Raw genomic sequence first — 19,429 nt, forward strand, 5'->3', positions numbered from 1 at the left:
AGCGATAGAGATTTTTCACAGTACATCCTCATGGAGGAAGGGATGGTCTGGTCATTTAAGAGAGAATAATAGTTCCAGGAAAAATGCTTGGGATATGTCAATTATCTCTCCTTCCTCCCACCTGTTCACTTCCCTTCACTGATTCGAAAGGAAATAACTGGCATAAGAAATATGGAAACTCCCACGGGCCAATGCCTCCACTAATCCAATTATTTTAGATTTGTGGGAAGTAGTGAGTAAATGCACACTTCAGGAGAAAGGATAGATTAAAAGGGACGCAGCCCAAGCTGTACTTGTAGCCTGTGAAAAGGTCTGTGCTAGCCGGGATCCTTGGGACGTCCCTACCTTATTGAAGTTGACATTTTAAATGGTTAGGGTTAAAGTTAGGATTAGGTTATGTTTACATTTAGGGTAGGAGTTAAAGTTAGGATTATGGTTTAAGGGTAGGGACTTCCCAAAGTTCTCGGATAGCACAGACCCCTGTTAAATGCTAGTGCATTCGGTCAGGTCAGATGGTCAGGAAAAACCCATTGGGCATGTGCAGAGCTCCCACCTCAGAGTACAAACAGCCTGAGCCTGCACATCAATACTAGACCACTAGATGGCACTCTGTGGAGCTAAGTACAAAATGCATGATATTATTGCACAATTACACGGCATCAAAAAAAAACATAACAAATGTGGTCATCTGTCCTGAGACAGGAGACACACTCCCTATTCCCTATAAAATGCCCTACTTTTGACCACTGCCCTATGGGGAATAGGGTGCCATTTTTAGCGCAAAGAGGAGGAAGGAGTGAAGTGTTGACAGTACTGGGGGTCGTCTCAGGTCAGACTCTTGGTAGAAGTGTTTACAACGTTGATGGAAACTATGAGGCCTGAAGCTACGTGCTCATTGAGCTGTGGTCAGTACAATCACACCTAGAGACTGGCTGTCTAACATGTGTAAAGCTCACATGAAGGGAAATGTATACATGGCGGTAAGAATGGAGACAGTGAATACACAGTTAGGGGTAGTAAGTAATGGACCAACAGTGCTTGAAGCTATACTACATGACAAAGGTATGTGGACACCTGCTCATCAAACATCTCATTCCAAAATCATGGGTATTGATATGGAGTTGGTCCCCCCTTTGCTGCTACAACAGCCTCCACTCTTCTGGGACGGCTTCCCACTAGATGTTGGAACATTGCTGCAGGGACTTATTTCCATTCAGCCATAAGAGCATTAGTGAGATCGGGCACCGATGTTGGGCAATTAGGCCTGGCCCGCAGTCAGCGTTCCAATTCATCCCAAAGGTGTTCGATGGGGTTGAGGTCAGGGCTCTGTTGTGCAGGCTAGTGCACGGGGGCATTGTCATGCTAAAACAGGAAAGGGCCTTCGCCAAACTGTTGCCACAAAGTTGGAAGCACAGAATTGTCTAGAATGTCATAGTATGCTGTTGCGCTAAGATGTCCGTTTACTGGAACTAAGGGGCCTAGCCTAGCCTGAACCATGAAAAACAGCCCCAGACCATTATTCCCCCTCCACACTTTACAGTTGGCACTATGAATTTGGGCAGGATGCGTTCTCCTGGCATCCGCCAAACCCAGTAAATTTGCTGTCCCCTCAAAATAACTCAACACACAGCCATTAATGTCTAAACTGCTGGCAACAAAAGTAAGTACACCCCTAAGTGAAAATGTCCAAATTGGGCCCAATTAGCCATTTTTCCTCCCCGGTGTCATGTGACTCGTTAGTGTTACAAGGTCTCAGGTGTGAATGGGGAGCAGGTGTGTTAAATTTGGTGTCATCGCTCTCACACTCCCTCATACTGACTGGTCACTGGAAGTTCAACATTGCACCTCATGGCAAAGAACTCTCTGAGGATCTGAAAAAAGAATTGTTGCTCTAAATAAAGATGGCCTGGGGTATAAGAAGATTGCCAAGACCCTGAAACTGAGCTGCAGCATGGTGGCCAAGAACATACAGCGGTTTAACTGGACAGGTTCCACTCAGAACAGGCCTTGCCATGGTCGACCAAAGAAGTTGAGTGCACGTGCTCAGCGTCATATCCAGAGGTTGTCTTTGGGAAATAGACGTATGAGTGCTGCCAGCATTGCAGCAGAGGTTGAAGGGGTGGGGGGGTCAGCCTGTCAGTGCTCAGAACATACGCCTTACACTGCATCAAATTGGTCTGCATGGCTGTCGTCCCAGAAAGAAGCCTCTTCTAAAGATGATGCACAAGAAAGCCCGCAAACAGTCTGCTGAAGACAAGCAGACTAAGGACATGGATTACTGGAACCATGTTCTGTGGTCTGATGAGACCAAGATAAACTTATTTGGTTCAGATGGTGTCAAGCGTGTGTGGCGGCAACCAGGTGAGGAGTACAAAGACAAGTGTGCCTACAGTCAAGCATGATGGTGGGAGTGTCATGGTCTGGGGCTGCATGAGTGCTGTCGGCACTGGGGAGCTACAGTTCATTGAGGGAACCATGAATGCCAACGTGTACTGTGACATACTGAAGCAGAGCATGATCCCCTCCCTTCGGAGACTGGGCCGCAGGGCAGTATTCCAACATGATAACGACCCCAAACACACCTCCAAGACAACCACTGCCTTGCTAAAGAAGCTGAGGGTAAAGGTGATGGACTGGCCAAGCATGTCTCCAGACCTAAACCCTATTGAGCATCTGTGGGGCATCCTCAAACGGAAGGTGGAGGAGTGCAAGGTCTCTAACATCCACCAGCTCTGTGATGTTGTCATGGAGGAGTGGAAGAGGACTCCAGTGGCAACCTGTGAAGCTCTGGTGAACTCCATGCCCAAGAGAGTTAAGGCAGTGCTGGAAAATGATGGTGGCCCCACAAACTTTTGTCACTTTGGGCCCAATTTGGACATTTTCACTTAGGGGTGTACTCACTTTTGTTGCCAGCGGTTTAGACAGTAATGGCTGTGTGTTGAGTTATTTTGAGGGGACAGCAAATTTACACTGTTATACAAGCTGTACACTCACTACTTTACATTGTAGCAAAGTGTCATTTCTTCAGTGTTGTCACATGAAAAGTTACTCTCAAATATGTACAAAAATGTGAGGGGTGTACTCACTTTTGTGATATACTGTATAGTGTTTGTTCTTTGGTAAATACATTCCGTCTAACTCCCTAAAGGCTATATCCACCGACAATGAAGTGATGAAATGAGCTTTGAGGAGAACATGCAGAATATGCAATATTGGAAAAGGTGTTTCAAGACATCTCACAACAGAAAGCATTTCGTCCTACAGAGCAGAGAGGGATGCAGTGAGTGAACTAACCTGTAAATGCTGTCATGAACTCTGTGAGTGTGTGTGTTTGCCTGTGTGCGCTTGCCTGTGTGTGTTTTGTATGCATGGACTGGTGTGTGTGTGTGTGTTCACCTGTAAGTGCTGTGGGGAACATAGACCTCACTGGAAGGGAACTCCAACACCTCTTTGATAGGTCTCAGGTTCTTCTCAGCCACTGGTTTGACTGGGATCAGCTCAGCAGAGAGACATGCCATTGGGTTGTCATGGACCGGGGTCACATCCAGTTTAATCATACCTAACATGGACCATGTCAGAAATAAGTCAAACACAGTCTCAAACTACACAAATTCTTCAGAGATATTTCAAAGTAGGTCACACGTAAAGGAAAGTTGCAGTCCCACTTGACACATAAACCCAGGCATAACATTTACACACACACACACACGCGCACAACTAGCTCTTAGAACTCGTACATTATAGTCACGTGTTGTTGAGTGGAACGGAGTGAAACAGCATACAGAGATAGCCAGGTCTTTCTGTGTGGTTGAATGGAAGATTACCTGATATGGTTTTAATTCTTCTCTGCAGGGATGAGAACTTCTTGATGTCTGCCAGGAACTTGAACAAGTCCTCATCACTCAGACGGTCCCCTTCCTGAAACACAGCAGGATCCTAGTTCAGTCAAATACACATGGGTTTGTGTTCATCTGTAGAAAAAGCAGAGCCCAAAAAAACGTTCACCATGTGCTAAAAACAAGAATGTCGGACAAGGGCTTTCTGCATAGCTGAAGAGGTGTGGTGGGGATGATATACTGTCTCAAGAGTTAAACAGTGTGAAGATGCAGTGTTGCACAGCAGACCTCTCATCTTTTCCAACAACTAAACATACTGTAAGAAAGTGACATATTTGGGGCACATATTGAGGGGTGCAACTAAGAGTTTGTGCGACACCGATTCTTGGGCTTATCCACAGATGATGATAGGATGGAAAAATGCACCCTTGCTGTGCGATGCTATTCCATGCATGTCTGCTATGTGGATTATGTCCTTCCTTCCTTCCTCATTAGAATTATTTCTCAATACTGATGACGGAGCAGCTCCTAGAGAAAGATTACCATCTGCGGTTGCAAATATTATGGAGAATTTACGGTAAGTGTATATGATATCTGGTTAGATATGGCCAGGCTTTATCACATGTTTGTCTGCTCTGTGGATTATGTGTGAAATCATTTCTTGTCCTGAGGTGACACCCACAACGTTGAGCATATCGGTGTTAATATCGCTGTAGCGATGCTTATATTGTAGTGTGTGTGTGTGTGTGTGTGTGTTTGTATTGTTTTCTATAGTGCATGTGTCCAGACCTGCTTGCAGAAGGTGCTGATGGTGATGGTAGCAGGTTTGAAGGCAGACATGTTACACTGGTCTTCCATGGTAGCGAACCTCTCAGAGTTCCTCCTGGGAAGCTGGCCTCTCTTATCCAGACTGCTGGATTTACCTGGACAGGGGAATTGAACCATGACAAGTCCCTCAAGTTAGGTACAGAAAAGGAAAGTAAGGTAAACGTAAGGTACGATCCAACAAGCCTTGGACTCATCAGATCAAGAGTAAACCAGCTTATCATACTCGCACGCTAAACAATCTCACACACACACACACACACACACACACACTGACCATTGAGGCTGTCAGAGTCGGAGGTGTCCCGGTCCAGCGTCGCAGTGCTGATGACGTTCATTATGTTGACCGTGGCCCAGGCGAAGGGCATACGGTAGCGACCCAGTCTCTGACAGAACGTCTCTGACTGGCTGCGCAGCTTCTCCAACTTCTCCTTATTCTGATCCAGGGAACCACACATAACCATAATTACAACCTATAGCTGCTGTGTGTGTGTGTGTGTGTGTGTGTGTGTCGCGCCTCCTCATGGCACTCTACCTTTGCTGAGTCACTCTCCTTCATGACCATGTACGGTTCAGCACAGTCACTGATCTCCCCCTGCTGCAGCACCTTCTCTATCTGAAACACAGCCAGGACAAGCTAATACTGTACACAGGTGTCTATGGTCAGTGACATAAAATATGTTACCTTAACACAAAGGGCCCAGTCCCCCTGGTCGCGACGGGAACTTAGGCTTACGAGTGTTTCAACAGTGCAGCTTTCCTACAACGCCTGAAGATGTGACATGAGTTTCCCAAAACACCACGCAGAGAGACCGGTCGCCACGTGTGTCGTTGGAGCATGTGTCAATACTGATAAGATCGAAAGGGACCGCTGCTCTCGGATCAGCTTTCTCCATTCAAATCTTTCCCTGACATTATAATTATTTCACAATACTGATGACGGATCAGCTCCCAGATAGATATTACCACCTAAGGCTGCAAATGCACGAAATCACCAATTTGGCACATCATTGCGCACATGTGAGGCTAGACAATATACTGGGGCAAATTACAGACAGTAGCCTACAAGTAGCAAAAGATGACTCAAGTGATTGGACAAGAAATGTATTTCAATATGATCGACATAGGCCTATAGCTTACTGTTAATATTTGAATGCAGTAATCTCGGTTTTAATTTTAAGCATATTTTTATACATATCAATTGCAAAAACATTGGCAACTTTGTATTTGTAGTCTACTTTGTTCTGATGTTATCGGTGGACACAGATGGATAAACCATGTGATTCTATGTTTAGCGGAGATCTTGTGTGTTTAAAGTGACGTGGGAGGGCAAAAAAAGCATCTAACGACACTTAGCTGAGGCAGGTTTTAGATTACAAGTGTTTGTGGTTTTGGGAAACAGCGCAGAGATTTAATGATGCTCCTACAAAGGTTCTAACAATGAACTTAAGATGAACTCAAACGATAGAGGCACCATGGGAAATATGTGAGGAGGTAGATAGGTCTATAATGTTTACCTTAATGACCAACAACTGGAGATCTATTCACAGTATAGGTATGCGCATTACCTGAATGTGCAAGTACTGTAGATAGATGCAGGTGGATAAGATGGTGTTTCTTACCTTGATGACCAGGTAGATATCTGGGGAAGGGTATGTGATGGAGAAGATGGCTGCTCGGGAGAGGGTGGAGTGGTCCGTCTGTGGCGTGTGGGGTTTCAGGAACCCTTTAAACTGATCCGAGTTCAGATCACAGTAGAAGTTCTCGGATATCTGAGAAAGTCGAACATAGAAGGTCAACGCTGGAGTTCACCTTAGTAGTGGATTGGACCAACTCGTTGCAAAACTTTTTGCTACGCTGTGCCGTAAATGAATGTGACCCAGTAGAGAAATTAGTATTGGGACAGGCCCTTTTCCCTCACCCTACATTCCAACTGGTTTCTGTCCGACAGGCTTTTGACCATGTGATTTTTTTTAGAGGTTGGGATCATGCAGAGAGCTGTTGAACCCACTCCCCCACTCAGCTAAGAGCTCTACTATAAATCACCATCCTACTACAGATGCAGTCAAATATATTGGCACCCTTTCAGTTTACATTGGAGTGCAATGTAGCAGAATGTTCTGTTCTTTCTTTTCAAACCCATTTGAATGGCTATTTTTACCCTGTAGGCACCTGGGGCCTCATTTATAAACTGTGCGTGTACACAAAATATACCCCCAAAAAAGTGTGTGGTATACAGCATAAATGTATTTATTTATTTGGACACCCAGTAGTTTTTGCAGAAGCATCAGCTACTCTACCTGGGGTCCACAAAAATACAAAACATGACAAGTAACAAAACACTGCTAGACAAGGACAAGCACACAAACACAACGCTAAACAAACAATACAACTAAAAGATAAATCAATTAAATTACTACAAAAGACTAAAACATTTTGCCAACACAGTAAATAGACCGGTAGCTTATGTAGCATTTTTAACAGTATGGGTAGGATACAGTATTGCTGCGCAATAGGAGTGCGACATCATAAACCTATTTAATCTCAGAGTTTATGGCAGGACATAGAAACCCAATAATCGATTGAAAAACTAAATATTGAACATACATAGAAGTGTGGACTGTAGCAGTTAGCCTACTTTAAAATAGTTTCGAACATACAATCTATCTTGCAGAACGCGCGGACATAGCACTTGCTATATAGGCAGCTAAGAGTAACAACGTGAAGGCTACCGTTCCTGCGCGTTCCACACACATCTGCTAATGAGATCATGTTTGAAAAATTCACTGGAAAATATCAAAACATTCTGCCCACACATCTACGGACAATGTGATCAAAATTGCCATTGCTCTTTCTTATAGAGACGGCCGTGGCCTAGTTCCAATAATCCCCAAAATACAGGGAGTTATTGTCACCATAAAAAAAAGTGTTGTTTTTTCGAAACTGAGTTTTAATACCCGTTCGCACACGCACGGTTTTACGACAGGTCCCATATTTAACGGGAAACATGCATAGGCCTACATGGAAGGCATGCGCTAAATTTATAAATCTCAATATTTCTGGACATGCAGACTTTTCAGAAAAAGCGCATTCAGAAATGTGGTGTGAAATTGACTCAATAGTTTCCGCAATGGTTATAAAAGGGCCCTGCAATTTACCACAGGTGAGATCAATTACACAGTATACGAAAATCATTGCCTCCAACCAAATGAATGTGAATTGTGAATAATTTTGTTCAGGCCATTTACAGTGCATTCGGAAAGTATTCAGACTCCTAGACTATTTCCACATTTTGTCGTGTTACAGCCTTATTTTAAAATGGATTAAATCGTTTCCCCCCCTCATCAATCTACACACAATATCCCATAATGACAAAGCAAAAACAGGTTTTTAGAAATATAAGCAAACAAAAGGTCCTGAGTGCTCTGGAGCAGGTTTTCATCAAGGATCTCTCTGTTCTTCGCTCTGTTAATCTTTTCCTCGATCCTGACTAGTCTCCCAGTCCCTGGCACTGAAAAACATTCCCACAGCATGATGCTGTTACCACCATGCTTCACCGTAGGGATGATGCCAGGTTTCCTCCAGACGTGAGTCTTGGCATTCAGGCCAAAGAGTTCAACCTTGGTTTCATCAGACCAGAGATTCTTGTTTCTTATGATCAGAGAGTCCTTTAGGTTCCTTTTGGCAAACTCTGGAGCACTGTCAGAGTTACCATCGGGTTTTGGTCACGTCTCTGACCAAGGCCCTTCTCCCCCGATTGCTCTGTTTGGCTGGGCGGCCAGCTCTATGAAGGGTTTTGGTGGTTCCAAACTTCTTCCATTTAAGAATGCAGGATGTCACTGTGTTCTTGGGGACCTTCAATGCTGCAGACATTTTTTGCTACCCTTACCCAGATCTGTGCCTCAACACAATCCTGTCTCAGAGCTCTTAGGAGAATTCCTTCGACCTCATGGCTTGGTTTTTGCTCTGACATGCACTGTCAACTGTGGCACCTTTTATAGACAGGTGTGTGCCTTTCCAAATCCTGTCCAATCAATTGAATTTACCACAGGTAAACTCAATCAAGTTGTAGAAACATCTCAAGGATGATCAATGGAAACAGGATCTCATAGCAAAGGGTCTGAATACTTATGTAAATAAGGGGGTCTGAATACATTCCGAATGCACTGTCTGACCATTTATGACTTTAAATCTACATTTGTTTTTATTTAGTTTTTCTTATTTGTCCTGTGCTGCTGTAAATCAACCAAATACATGTGTAATCACACCCAAAAAAGTATTATTTAATTTTTATGCAAGATTGCCAATATTTACTAAACAAAAATATAAATGCAACATGCAACAATTTCAATTATTTTACTGAGTTACAGTTCATATGAGGAAAATAGTCATTAGGCCCCAACCAATGGATTTCACTGTTGGTCACCGATACTGTATCTTTAAAAAAAAAATGGGCCTCGGGATCTTGTCACGCTATTTCTGTGCATTCAAATTGCTATTGATAAAATGCAATTGTGTTCGTTGTCCGTAGCTTAATTACACACCCCCTCAAAACATGAGACATCTGTGGCATTGTGTAGTGTGACAAAAATCCACATTTTAGAGTGGCCTTTAATTGCCCCCAGCACAAGGTGCACCTGTGTCTAATGATCATGCTGTTTAATCAGCTTCTTGTTATGCCACACCTGTCAGATGGATGGATAATCTTGGAGAAATGCACACTAACAGGGATGTAAACAAATTTGTGCACACATTTTTAGAGAAATAAGCTTTTTGGAACATTTCTGGGATCTTTTATTTCAGCTCGTAAAACATGGGACCAACACTTCACATGTTGTGTTTATATTTTTGTTCAGTGTATTTGACTGCATCTGTATAATAGCACATCAATAGCACACTGGTCCTAGCATAGCTGCGATTCAACCATTGTGCTGGGAGACATACTTTGTCGCGAGAAGATCGGGAAGTGGAGACTGAAAATAACCTTACCCCAATATTGCCAGCTTAACTCCAAAAACACTAAACCAGCTATATTGGGGGTAAGGTTATTTTCAGTCTCCACTTCCCGATCTTCTCTTAACGAAGTGTCTCCCAGCACTTTTGTCAAAAGACAATTCTTAGTTGAATCGCAGCTAGCCCTAGCAATGACAAAAAAACATTTAGAAGAAAGCCAAAATGGCAAAAAGCCTCTGTTTCTACGCCTCCTTTTGTGACTGTGTCCTAAGAAAAGGATGACCCTATGGAGACCCTGTACTCTGAGTGTCATGTGAGGTCCATTACAACTTCTCCTCATTCCACATGTCACATTATTAGTCTTCTACAACAATCTTTAACATTTCATAGCAGGACTGCTACAACAAACTGCCGTCCGTCTCTCTCTGATACTTGGGGTCAACACTTCAAAGTTCAACATTTCGCATCGTCTCTATAGTGACAGCTATGCAAAGGTTATTAACTTTAAAAAAGCCAAGAGTTCCACAGCACGTCACATTCATTTTGATGAGACACAGCACAGCTGAGGATCCCTGGCTGGGTTCTAAACATTTGGCATAAACCTCCACTTAACCTCACAATCCCCTGGATGCACCATGCTTGGTATGATAATCCTATTGCTGTTGTAGTCAATACGCACACCGTGGTTGGTCTAATAGTCATAACCATTGTCGCTATAATAATCGTTCCTTACTGTGTACTGCAGGGGATTGTCAACTGGTGGCCCGCGGGTTAAATTTGGCCCACGGGGCATTTTATTTGGCATGCAAAAGTTAAATAATCAAATGGTCTTATTTTTTTCTTTTTGGGGGGTGATTTCAATTTAGGATATCTTTTCCAAAGTACTTCCACTCATAAATAGAGAGACATACTGTATTTGACCAGGCACCAATGTAATCAAGGTTTTAAATTATTATGTTTTTGTGAAACATACTGTAATATCTGTTTGAGCTTCTTGCAGAGTACAAATGATTCAGAATTATGTTCCAACCACCGACCATCCACTCAAAACTGTCCTGCGGCTGAATCTAGTTGGGGACCGTAACCCTCTCAGTCAGTCAGGGCAGGACAGGATTAGAGGAATGTTTCAAGGGAATTATATCAACATCTGCTGCAGATTTCCCAGATGTGAAACCAAAACAGCATTAAAACACAGCATTTCACTGCATAGAAACAGAAAAGCGATGGAGAACGTGAGAAATAAAGAGGGACAGAAACAGAAATACAGACAGAGAGACAGAGTGTGAGAGACAGAGACACGGAAAGAAAGAGAGAAACAGACAGAGACAGATCGAGAAAGCGTGTGAGAGACAGCGACAGAAGAGAGAGAACCTCAGTCACCAAACCCCTCTTTTCCAGATTGAGTCATATCAATTGTAATTGGTTAAACAAGCCGGACAGTATGTCATCCTGGTCCGTAACAGAGGGATGGATTCATGGGCCAACAACATGGTGTCTTTGTCAGTTCTATCTGCCCCCTCCTATAATGAATTCAATAAGGAGGATGTTGTGTTAACCTTCACAATAACACATTGTGCCTGATGAAACTTATGGAGAATAGTGGCATCTAGTCCCTCGCTATGCAGTTGATGTGCTGCATAATAAAGGGAAAGGCAGTACAAAACAACCAGTAATACTTTCACAGACTGCCCAACCAGTAATACTTTCACAGCCAACCAGTAATACTTTCACAGCCAGCCCAACCAGTAATACTTTCACAGCCAGCCCAACCAGTAATACTTTCACAGCCAGCCCAACCAGTAATACTTTCACAGACTGCCCAACCAGTAATACTTTCACAGCCAACCAGTAATACTTTCACAGCCTGCCCAACCAGTAATACTTTCACAGCCTGCCCAACCAGTAATACTTTCACAGCCTGCCCAACAAGTAATACTTTCACAGCCTGCCCAACCAGTAATACTTTCACAGCCTGCCCAACCAGTAATACTTTCACAGACTGCCCAACCAGTAATACTTTCACAGCCTGCCCAACCAGTAATACTTTCACAGCCTGCCCAACCAGTAATACTTTCACAGCCTGCCCAACCAGTAATACTTTCACAGCCTGCCCAACCAGTAATACTTTCACAGCCTGCCCAACCAGTGATACTTTCACAGCCTGCCCAACCAGTAATACTTTCACAGCCAACCAGTAATACTTTCACAGCCAACCAGTAATACTTTCACAGACTGCCCAACCAGTAATACTTTCACAGCCAGCCCAACCAGTAATACTTTCACAGCCAGCCCAACCAGTAATACTTTCACAGCCTGCCCAACCAGTGATACTTTCACAGCCTGCCCAACCAGTAATACTTTCACAGCCAACCAGTAATACTTTCACAGCCTGCCCAACCAGTAATACTTTCACAGCCTGCCCAACCAGTAATACTTTCACAGCCTGCCCAACCAGTAATACTTTCACAGCCAACCAGTAATACTTTCACAGCCAACCAGTAATACTTTCACAGACTGCCCAACCAGTAATACTTTCACAGCCAGCCCAACCAGTAATACTTTCACAGCCAGCCCAACCAGTAATACTTTCACAGCCTGCCCAACCAGTGATACTTTCACAGCCTGCCCAACCAGTAATACTTTCACAGCCAACCAGTAATACTTTCACAGCCTGCCCAACCAGTAATACTTTCACAGCCTGCCCAACCAGTAATACTTTCACAGCCTGCCCAACCAGTAATACTTTCACAGCCTGCCCAACCAGTAATACTTTCACAGCCTGCCCAACCAGTAATACTTTCACAGCCAGCCCAACCAGTAATACTTTCACAGCCAGCCCAACCAGTAATACTTTCACAGCCTGCCCAACCAGTAATACTTTCACAGCCTGCCCAACCAGTAATACTTTCACAGCCTGCCCAACCAGTAATACTTTCACAGCCTGCCCAACCAGTAATACTTTCACAGCCAACCAGTAATACTTTCACAGCCAACCAGTAATACTTTCACAGCCAACCAGTAATACTTTCACAGCCAACCAGTAATACTTTCACAGCCAACCAGTAATACTTTCACAGACTGCCCAACCAGTAATACTTTCACAGACTGCCCAACCAGGATGCAGTGTGGCCAGATGACCATGAGGTCAGTGGCTCAAATCCTAATGAGGGACATGTGGAGCCCTTGAGGCCTAAAACCCAAAATCCAAATTCCACTCCAAATAAATATCCAGCTGTGTAAGTACATAGCACGCGTGCTACTAGCTTTGGCTAATGGTGTTGTGTTTGGACAGGAGAGTACAGTGGGAATTAGATGGTTCACTCCTATGAACGCGGCTATGCTTGCTCTACTGGTGAGGCCTCTCAGTCCCAGGGCCTCCGGACTGCGGCTAAAGCCTTGGATATCACCTCTGATACATCACTTCACTGACCACCAACACAAACCTAACACACTGGCCATAATATCACCGAAAGGACGGAATGCGCTGTGCTGACGAACAGTGAAAAGCAAGTCCTATTGCCCCTGACCAGGACATCGGCTGTCACTTCCTGTTCATTTCCCCGACAACGCTACATGTTGAATCGACCCCGGTTCGTCGACACCCGAGAAGGTGATCTACTGCGCGTGGCCGACGTTTTTCTATGGCGCGTCTTGTCCTTGGCACGCATTAACCTCCAACAACATGGGATTCTTCATCACCTCATAAGCAGTACAAAGAATACAGCACTCTGAAAAAAATGAAGAAAAACATCAGAAGGAAAGGCCTACTGTACCTTTTTCTTCTCTCTCAGGTCGTACAGAGCCAGGGTGGCAAACAGTGGTTCCACATCAATCTCAAACCTATGACGGACCGGGGAGAAAGAGTATCAGACTGTCATTTCATAGCAGCAGTGTGTCGACCAGCAAGCAAACATCACCTGTTAAAATCAATCAATCTATTCTATTGTACTATACTCTATTCATCAACTCGGGCTAATCAACAGATGCAACAGCGAGACGAAATGTGGACGCATGCACTTGCATAGCATGGCACATGCATAGCACTAAGCCCATCGAGAGAGCGATGAGTCGAGCTGAAGGTTGGGACAAGCTGCTGCCAAAAACGCTGCTTAGAGATGATGCAGAACTTAGCTGAAATCTTTGGCAGTTTAACGGTGTAGGAGAGGCAGAAAGAGAGAAAGGGAGAGAGAAAGAGAGAGAACAAAGAGAGAATGCAGAGAAAGAGAGAGAGAGAGAGAGAGAGAAAGAGAGATCGAGCAAGAAGAGGCGAGCCCACAGAAAGAATGTGGAAGAGAGGGTGAGAAAATGAGTGAGTCAAAGAGAGAGAGGGACTGTATTCCACAGAAAGTGATTGTCTAGAGCCCTTGAACTCCACTCTGGACCTCGAAGCCAGTTGGCCTGCATTTTTTCATTGTTCCCCTCTAAACAGGGACTGATTTAGACCTGGGACATCAGGTGGGTGCAGTTAATTATCAGGTAGAACAGAAAACCAGCAGGCTCCGGACCTCGTAGGGTCAGAGTTGAATACCCCTGGTTCAGAGGAAATGCAACAGCCACTGTACCGCACAGCTACCACACTAACGGCAATGGTTCAGACCAAACTAAACTAAGACAAATGATGGTCTGACAGCTGCAGCTGCACACAAATGCATGCTAAAATGTCCTCTCTCAGTGTTCTTTTCACACAAACTTTCTGTGGGCTACACGTCTCTCTCTGACACCCTGTCAGACACACTCTGTTGATGCTCACATACAGGTAGCTAGAAGCATACAATTATTTTCCTTCTGTGATAAGTAATGTAATTACTGTACCTGATGGCCTGGCACCGGATGATGATCCTGTCTCCCATGTGCTCTTTGGGACAGTCGGGAATAGGCCGGATCTCCACCGCGTCATCCTGGAATACCAGAGGAATGTCATGGATCTAGCCACTCATATCAAGTCAAGCATACGCAGAAGCATGCACTGTATTCATGCATGTGCGTTAGTGATGTGCGGGTCAGCTGTTTGTTCACCCGCACCCGCCGGCAATTGCTAATAACCCATCCACAACCACCCGACTATATGTGATAAAGTTCAAATCTGAGGCTCGCAACCGACCCTAATATAGGGTAACCCGCTAATATAGATTTCTAATATAGAAAATGTGCTGTAGGCTACAGTCAGAGACGATGAAACCATTTTTTGACAGTGGGAGCAGGTTTATTTTTGCCTGATTTACATATGATTCTTTTTATAATTTATGACATTTTGGTAGGCTATTTGTTAGTCAACTTGTCTATAATTAGATTCATGCAGTTTCTCTTTTGTTATTATATGTTGCCCTAGAAGACTAAATAAACCCTTGCTCACCAGAATGTCATAAATGCTTCACTCTAGTTGACATCTGTAAAGTGCTCTGTCATCTAATGCTTCTTTCTCAGAGCAAAGAAGTTTAGGGACCGGGGAGAAAATGCAATGACAAAAAAATGTAAACGGGTCAGATTTTCTGTGCAAAATTTTCAAATGACATCAGTTTGACTAAGGAAATAGAACGCTGTAAAAATGACCCAACATGTTTCTGATAAGATTTCAGTTTGGCTTGGATTCATATTTTATGTGTTTGAAATACTAAATCAGCTTCCTGATGCACCTCTACAGACAGTATATACTGTAACTGCGCATTTACATTCTCTCAAGATGCTGAATGAATGTTGTATTTATTTTTTCACTCCTGTTCCCGAGTCAAAATGTTTCTACATTTGGATTATCATTTTACTTTCAGAAATTCTTAATTCTGCAAGAGTTAATATGAAGGCCATGTGAGAGGTTATACACCTACAGCAAATGTCCAGATTTCAGTTTCCATTTAACCCATCTAAATAGTAGGCTACAGTTCCCTTTATGTGCCTTAGGCCTATTTGAAATCCCCCGTCTTGTGACTGTCGAATTTGTATAGAGCCTCTGATATATTCCTCTTCACTAAATCTTTCCAAAACACTACTTTTCTGGCCCTCCCTTCTATTTTCAACTCTGCATTTCGCAGCTTTTCTCCTATTGAATTAAACTCCGACATTGTCCTTTTTTCCTCAGTGGATTGACGTTAACAAAAGTGTTTGGCGACTGGCGTGGGCTATTTGGCACGTGTCGGCCTCCTGTTATGCCATAAAGCTTAGGCTTATGCACTAATGCCAGAAAGCCTAAAATAATGAAAAGAAAAACCACAATGTAGCACATAGATATCAATTTCACAAGAATGACACATTTATGGACTTTTTATAGTATTGTTTTCTTTTTATTCAATCCACCCGCCCTTTATACACACACAATACTTCATGACCCTAAACTCTTATTTACAATTACGGCCTATCCCAGCCAAACCCTAACCCGGACGTCGCTGGGCCAATTGTGCACCGCCTTATGGGACTCCCAATCCCGGCCGGTTGTGATACAGCCCGGAATCGAACCGGGGTCTGTAGTGACGCCTCTAGCACTGAGATGCAGTGCCTTAGACCGCTGCGCCACTCGGGACTGTAAACGCAGGGATTGCAGGTTATGAGTCAACCCGCGCATCGCTAGTGTTCGTGTGTGTGCAGGCGCGAGCATGTCCCTCTCTCACCTCGTCGGTGGGTGGGTACAAGGCGAACAGGTCTGCGTGGCGGTTCCCCTGCCGGGCTTCCAGGTTGAACCTGTCCAGGTCATCATGGTTACTGAAGCGCAGTAGCCCGTCCACTCTGGGGTCAGGGGTCAGACCAGAGCGGAGGTCAAAGTCAGAGGAGGTCAGGGTCCTGCCGGAGTCGTCACTCAGTACCGCCAGGGAGGGGGACTTCACCTGTAATAATAATGATAGGTATTAGAAGAGAGGGAACGGACAGGGAGTGAGGAGGTAGGAAGAGGATGGAAAAGAGAACATCCAAAAAACTAAATTCTCCCAACAAAATCATGTCACTTCTCCCAAACAAAAGTATATTTCATGTAGGCCTGCATTGCAAGTGTTTCCAAATAATTGCATTACTTCAAGAGCTTAGGCCGGTAACTTGCTATGCAGGTGCAGTGGAGAGGTAAGACGTCGTCCATAGATTCCTAACATCAAGAGAATCGAGGCAACCTCATGGAATCCATGACTAATGGGTTCAACTCCAGGGGAGCCCAGCAACTTCGGCGCAAAGGGGTGCGTCCTCCATCACAGAGAGACCCGTGTTAATCAGGGGTATTGCAAACATGAAATCACTCTACCACTGAGCTACATGACAAGACGGCTCTGGATTCCGGCTACTTCCTACTTCCAACCACGCCATCCCCCCTCCCTCCCACCCTCCTCACAGCACACCCGCACCCTTCATTCATTTTCTCTGTTGCCATCCTTCAGCAAATTTGCCTCATTTGGGTCAAAATATTTACTCAAATCTTTCGTCTTCAACAATCCAGGAATTTCACCCTTTAAAACGTAAGAGGAAACATCCATCTATCTTCCATCTAACCCCAACCAGGCATCCCCAATCTGGGCCACAGGGCTCCAGGCAACCCCACAGGATTGCTAATGATCCCCAGAGTGCTGCAGTGTTGGAGCATGGGACCATTAGAGGCGGAGTTACAATAAGCCTGTTCTTCTCCTCTCTCTAGACTGGAGCAGATGGGAAACCCACGGCTGGAACAAAGGGCCTTTGGTTTGGGTGTTTGGGGCTTGGCAATACCTGGGGAATGGGGCTGGGGATGGGGAGAGGAGCTGGGGCTGGAGACAACTTGGCTGGTACTGGGAGCTGACTGAGGATGGCTGGTGCTGGGGGAAGGACTGTTGAATAGAGCTGGGGGCTGGCTAAGGCTTGACTGTTAGGAGGTTGGAGCTTTGAGCTTGGGACTAGGGGCTGAGAGAGGTGGAGCATGGGGTTGGCTGGGTGCTGTCTGTGGACAGAGAATTGGATGCTGACTGGGGCTGGATGGAAACAGACGAGGACTGCATGAATATTCACACCTCATTGTGTGCAGGGCAGGCTGGGTAAACATGAGGGAGACAGCGCCAGGATAGAGGTAATAGGAATGACAAAACACTTCTGTGATCAGTGTTGTACTCCCCAACCCGTCCTGTCTCTCCTTCTCTCCGTCCTCTCCGTTCTCTTTCTCCTTCCTCTCCGTCCTCTCCGTTCTCTTTCTCCTTCCTCTCCCTCCTCTCCCTCCTCTCCATTCTCTCCCTCCTCTCCATTCTCTCCCTCCCTCCGTTCTTGCTCAGTCTCTCCACTTTCATTCCATACTGATTAGATTGTCCTCACCATTAAATCAGTGTGTGAAGATGAAGAGAGGTGTTATCATAGTTTCTCAGACATCTCTCTGTTTCCTGTGAGACAGACGAGGACACCTGTGGTGCTGCATCTGACAAGGAAACCACTGCATAGGTTTCTACTGTATAAACCACTGCATAGGTTTCTACTGTATAGCTAAATAACCACTGCATATAGCTAAAAAAAAACTATCTATATCAATCGATCTGAGAAGTCCGGAGATTGAAACAACTGTAGTATTCGGGTTTCATAATGATCATTTTACCTTTCTCTTATACAGTGCCCAGGGTATCATGTTACTCTGTTTATTTCGGTAATGTATCGGAGAGCTGCATGCGATACTACTGTAAACTCTGGATGTACTCTGGTCTCCTGATGACAATGGGACTGACAGAACTGCTCATTGGGGACCCGAACCCTGATCTATTTTGTTAAAACCTATTTGGGTCATCTTTGTCGTGGTGTTGTGTACGCATTCTTGTGTATATTTTGTGCTTACCCGTGTCTCTGGTTTCTCTGGCTGGAGGTCGGATTCAAAAGTCTGTTTCTGCAGAGTTTTGTGTAGACTTGCCCGCTCAGAATATGCACTCCAACCATCTCCCTGGCACCTGCCCACACACACACACACACACACACACACACACAACCCCAGATACGACATGGTTACTAATACACCTGTGGCATTTTAATCGAAAAAACAAATTACAAACCAGATTACAAACAGAACCGCAGCGTGTGTGTGTGTGAGATAAAACCAGCAGGCCTTGGCTGTAATCAGTGTGTGAAGATGAAGAGAGGTGTTATCACAGTTTCTCAGACATCTCTCTGTTTCCTGTGAGACAAACGAGGGGCGAGGACACCTGTGGTGCTGCATCTGACAAGGAAACCACTGCATAGGTTTCCACTGTATAAACCACTGCATAGGTTTCCACTGCATAAACCACTGCATAGGTTTCCACTGCATAGGTTTCCACTGCATAAACCACTGCATAGGTTTCCACTGCATAAACCACTGCATAGGTTTCCACTGCATAGGTTTCCACTGCATAGTTTTCTACTGTATAAATCACTGCATAGTTTTCTATTGTATAAATCACTGCATAGGTTTCCACACTTCATAGTTTCCCACTGTATAAACCACTGCATATGTTTCCACTGTATAAATCACTGCCTAGGTTTCCGCCGTCTAGGTTTCCACTGTATAAACCACTGCATAAATCACTGCATTCTGTAGGTTCCCAATGTAAAAACCACTGCATAGGTTTCCACACATCAAGGGTTAATGACCAGTAGCGGACACACATCAAGGGTTAAAGACCAGTAGCGGACACACATCAAGGGTTATGTGCCATCATTATGTACCATCATAAGAAGCTTACCTCCTGCTGACCATCAGCCAGGGCTGGGTGTAACTCTGAACACAGTCCCTCACATGGAAATCCAACTCCACCCTATAGAGACAGAGGAAGATAGCGAGGGAATGAGGAGGATGGAACGCACACACATACGGCAGCACACACACACACGTATGCACTCATTCACGTGTGCGGGCACGCACA

At 44.6% G+C, this 19,429-nt stretch overlaps 1 protein-coding gene across 3 annotated transcripts in view; it reads right to left on the reverse strand.

The window, feature by feature from the left end:
- Positions 1-19,429, reverse strand: part of dock8 (dedicator of cytokinesis 8) — an 80,003-nt gene that overhangs the window by 30,301 nt on the left and 30,273 nt on the right. For all 3 annotated transcript variants that reach the window (XM_024418079.2, XM_024418077.2, XM_024418080.2), the window contains exons 4-14: positions 19,250-19,321; positions 18,370-18,478; positions 16,214-16,426; positions 14,427-14,512; positions 13,388-13,454; positions 6,284-6,433; positions 5,197-5,277; positions 4,939-5,098; positions 4,626-4,759; positions 3,825-3,918; positions 3,397-3,559 (exon numbers count right to left, since the gene is read on the reverse strand). In XM_024418079.2, the coding sequence (XP_024273847.1) occupies positions 3,397-3,559; positions 3,825-3,918; positions 4,626-4,759; positions 4,939-5,098; positions 5,197-5,277; positions 6,284-6,433; positions 13,388-13,454; positions 14,427-14,512; positions 16,214-16,426; positions 18,370-18,478; positions 19,250-19,321 (1,329 nt within the window). The remainder of the gene's footprint in view (positions 1-3,396; positions 3,560-3,824; positions 3,919-4,625; positions 4,760-4,938; positions 5,099-5,196; positions 5,278-6,283; positions 6,434-13,387; positions 13,455-14,426; positions 14,513-16,213; positions 16,427-18,369; positions 18,479-19,249; positions 19,322-19,429) is intronic.

Source organism: Oncorhynchus tshawytscha, linkage group LG04, assembly GCF_018296145.1.
Source record: "Oncorhynchus tshawytscha isolate Ot180627B linkage group LG04, Otsh_v2.0, whole genome shotgun sequence".
Lineage (NCBI taxonomy): Eukaryota > Metazoa > Chordata > Actinopteri > Salmoniformes > Salmonidae > Oncorhynchus > Oncorhynchus tshawytscha.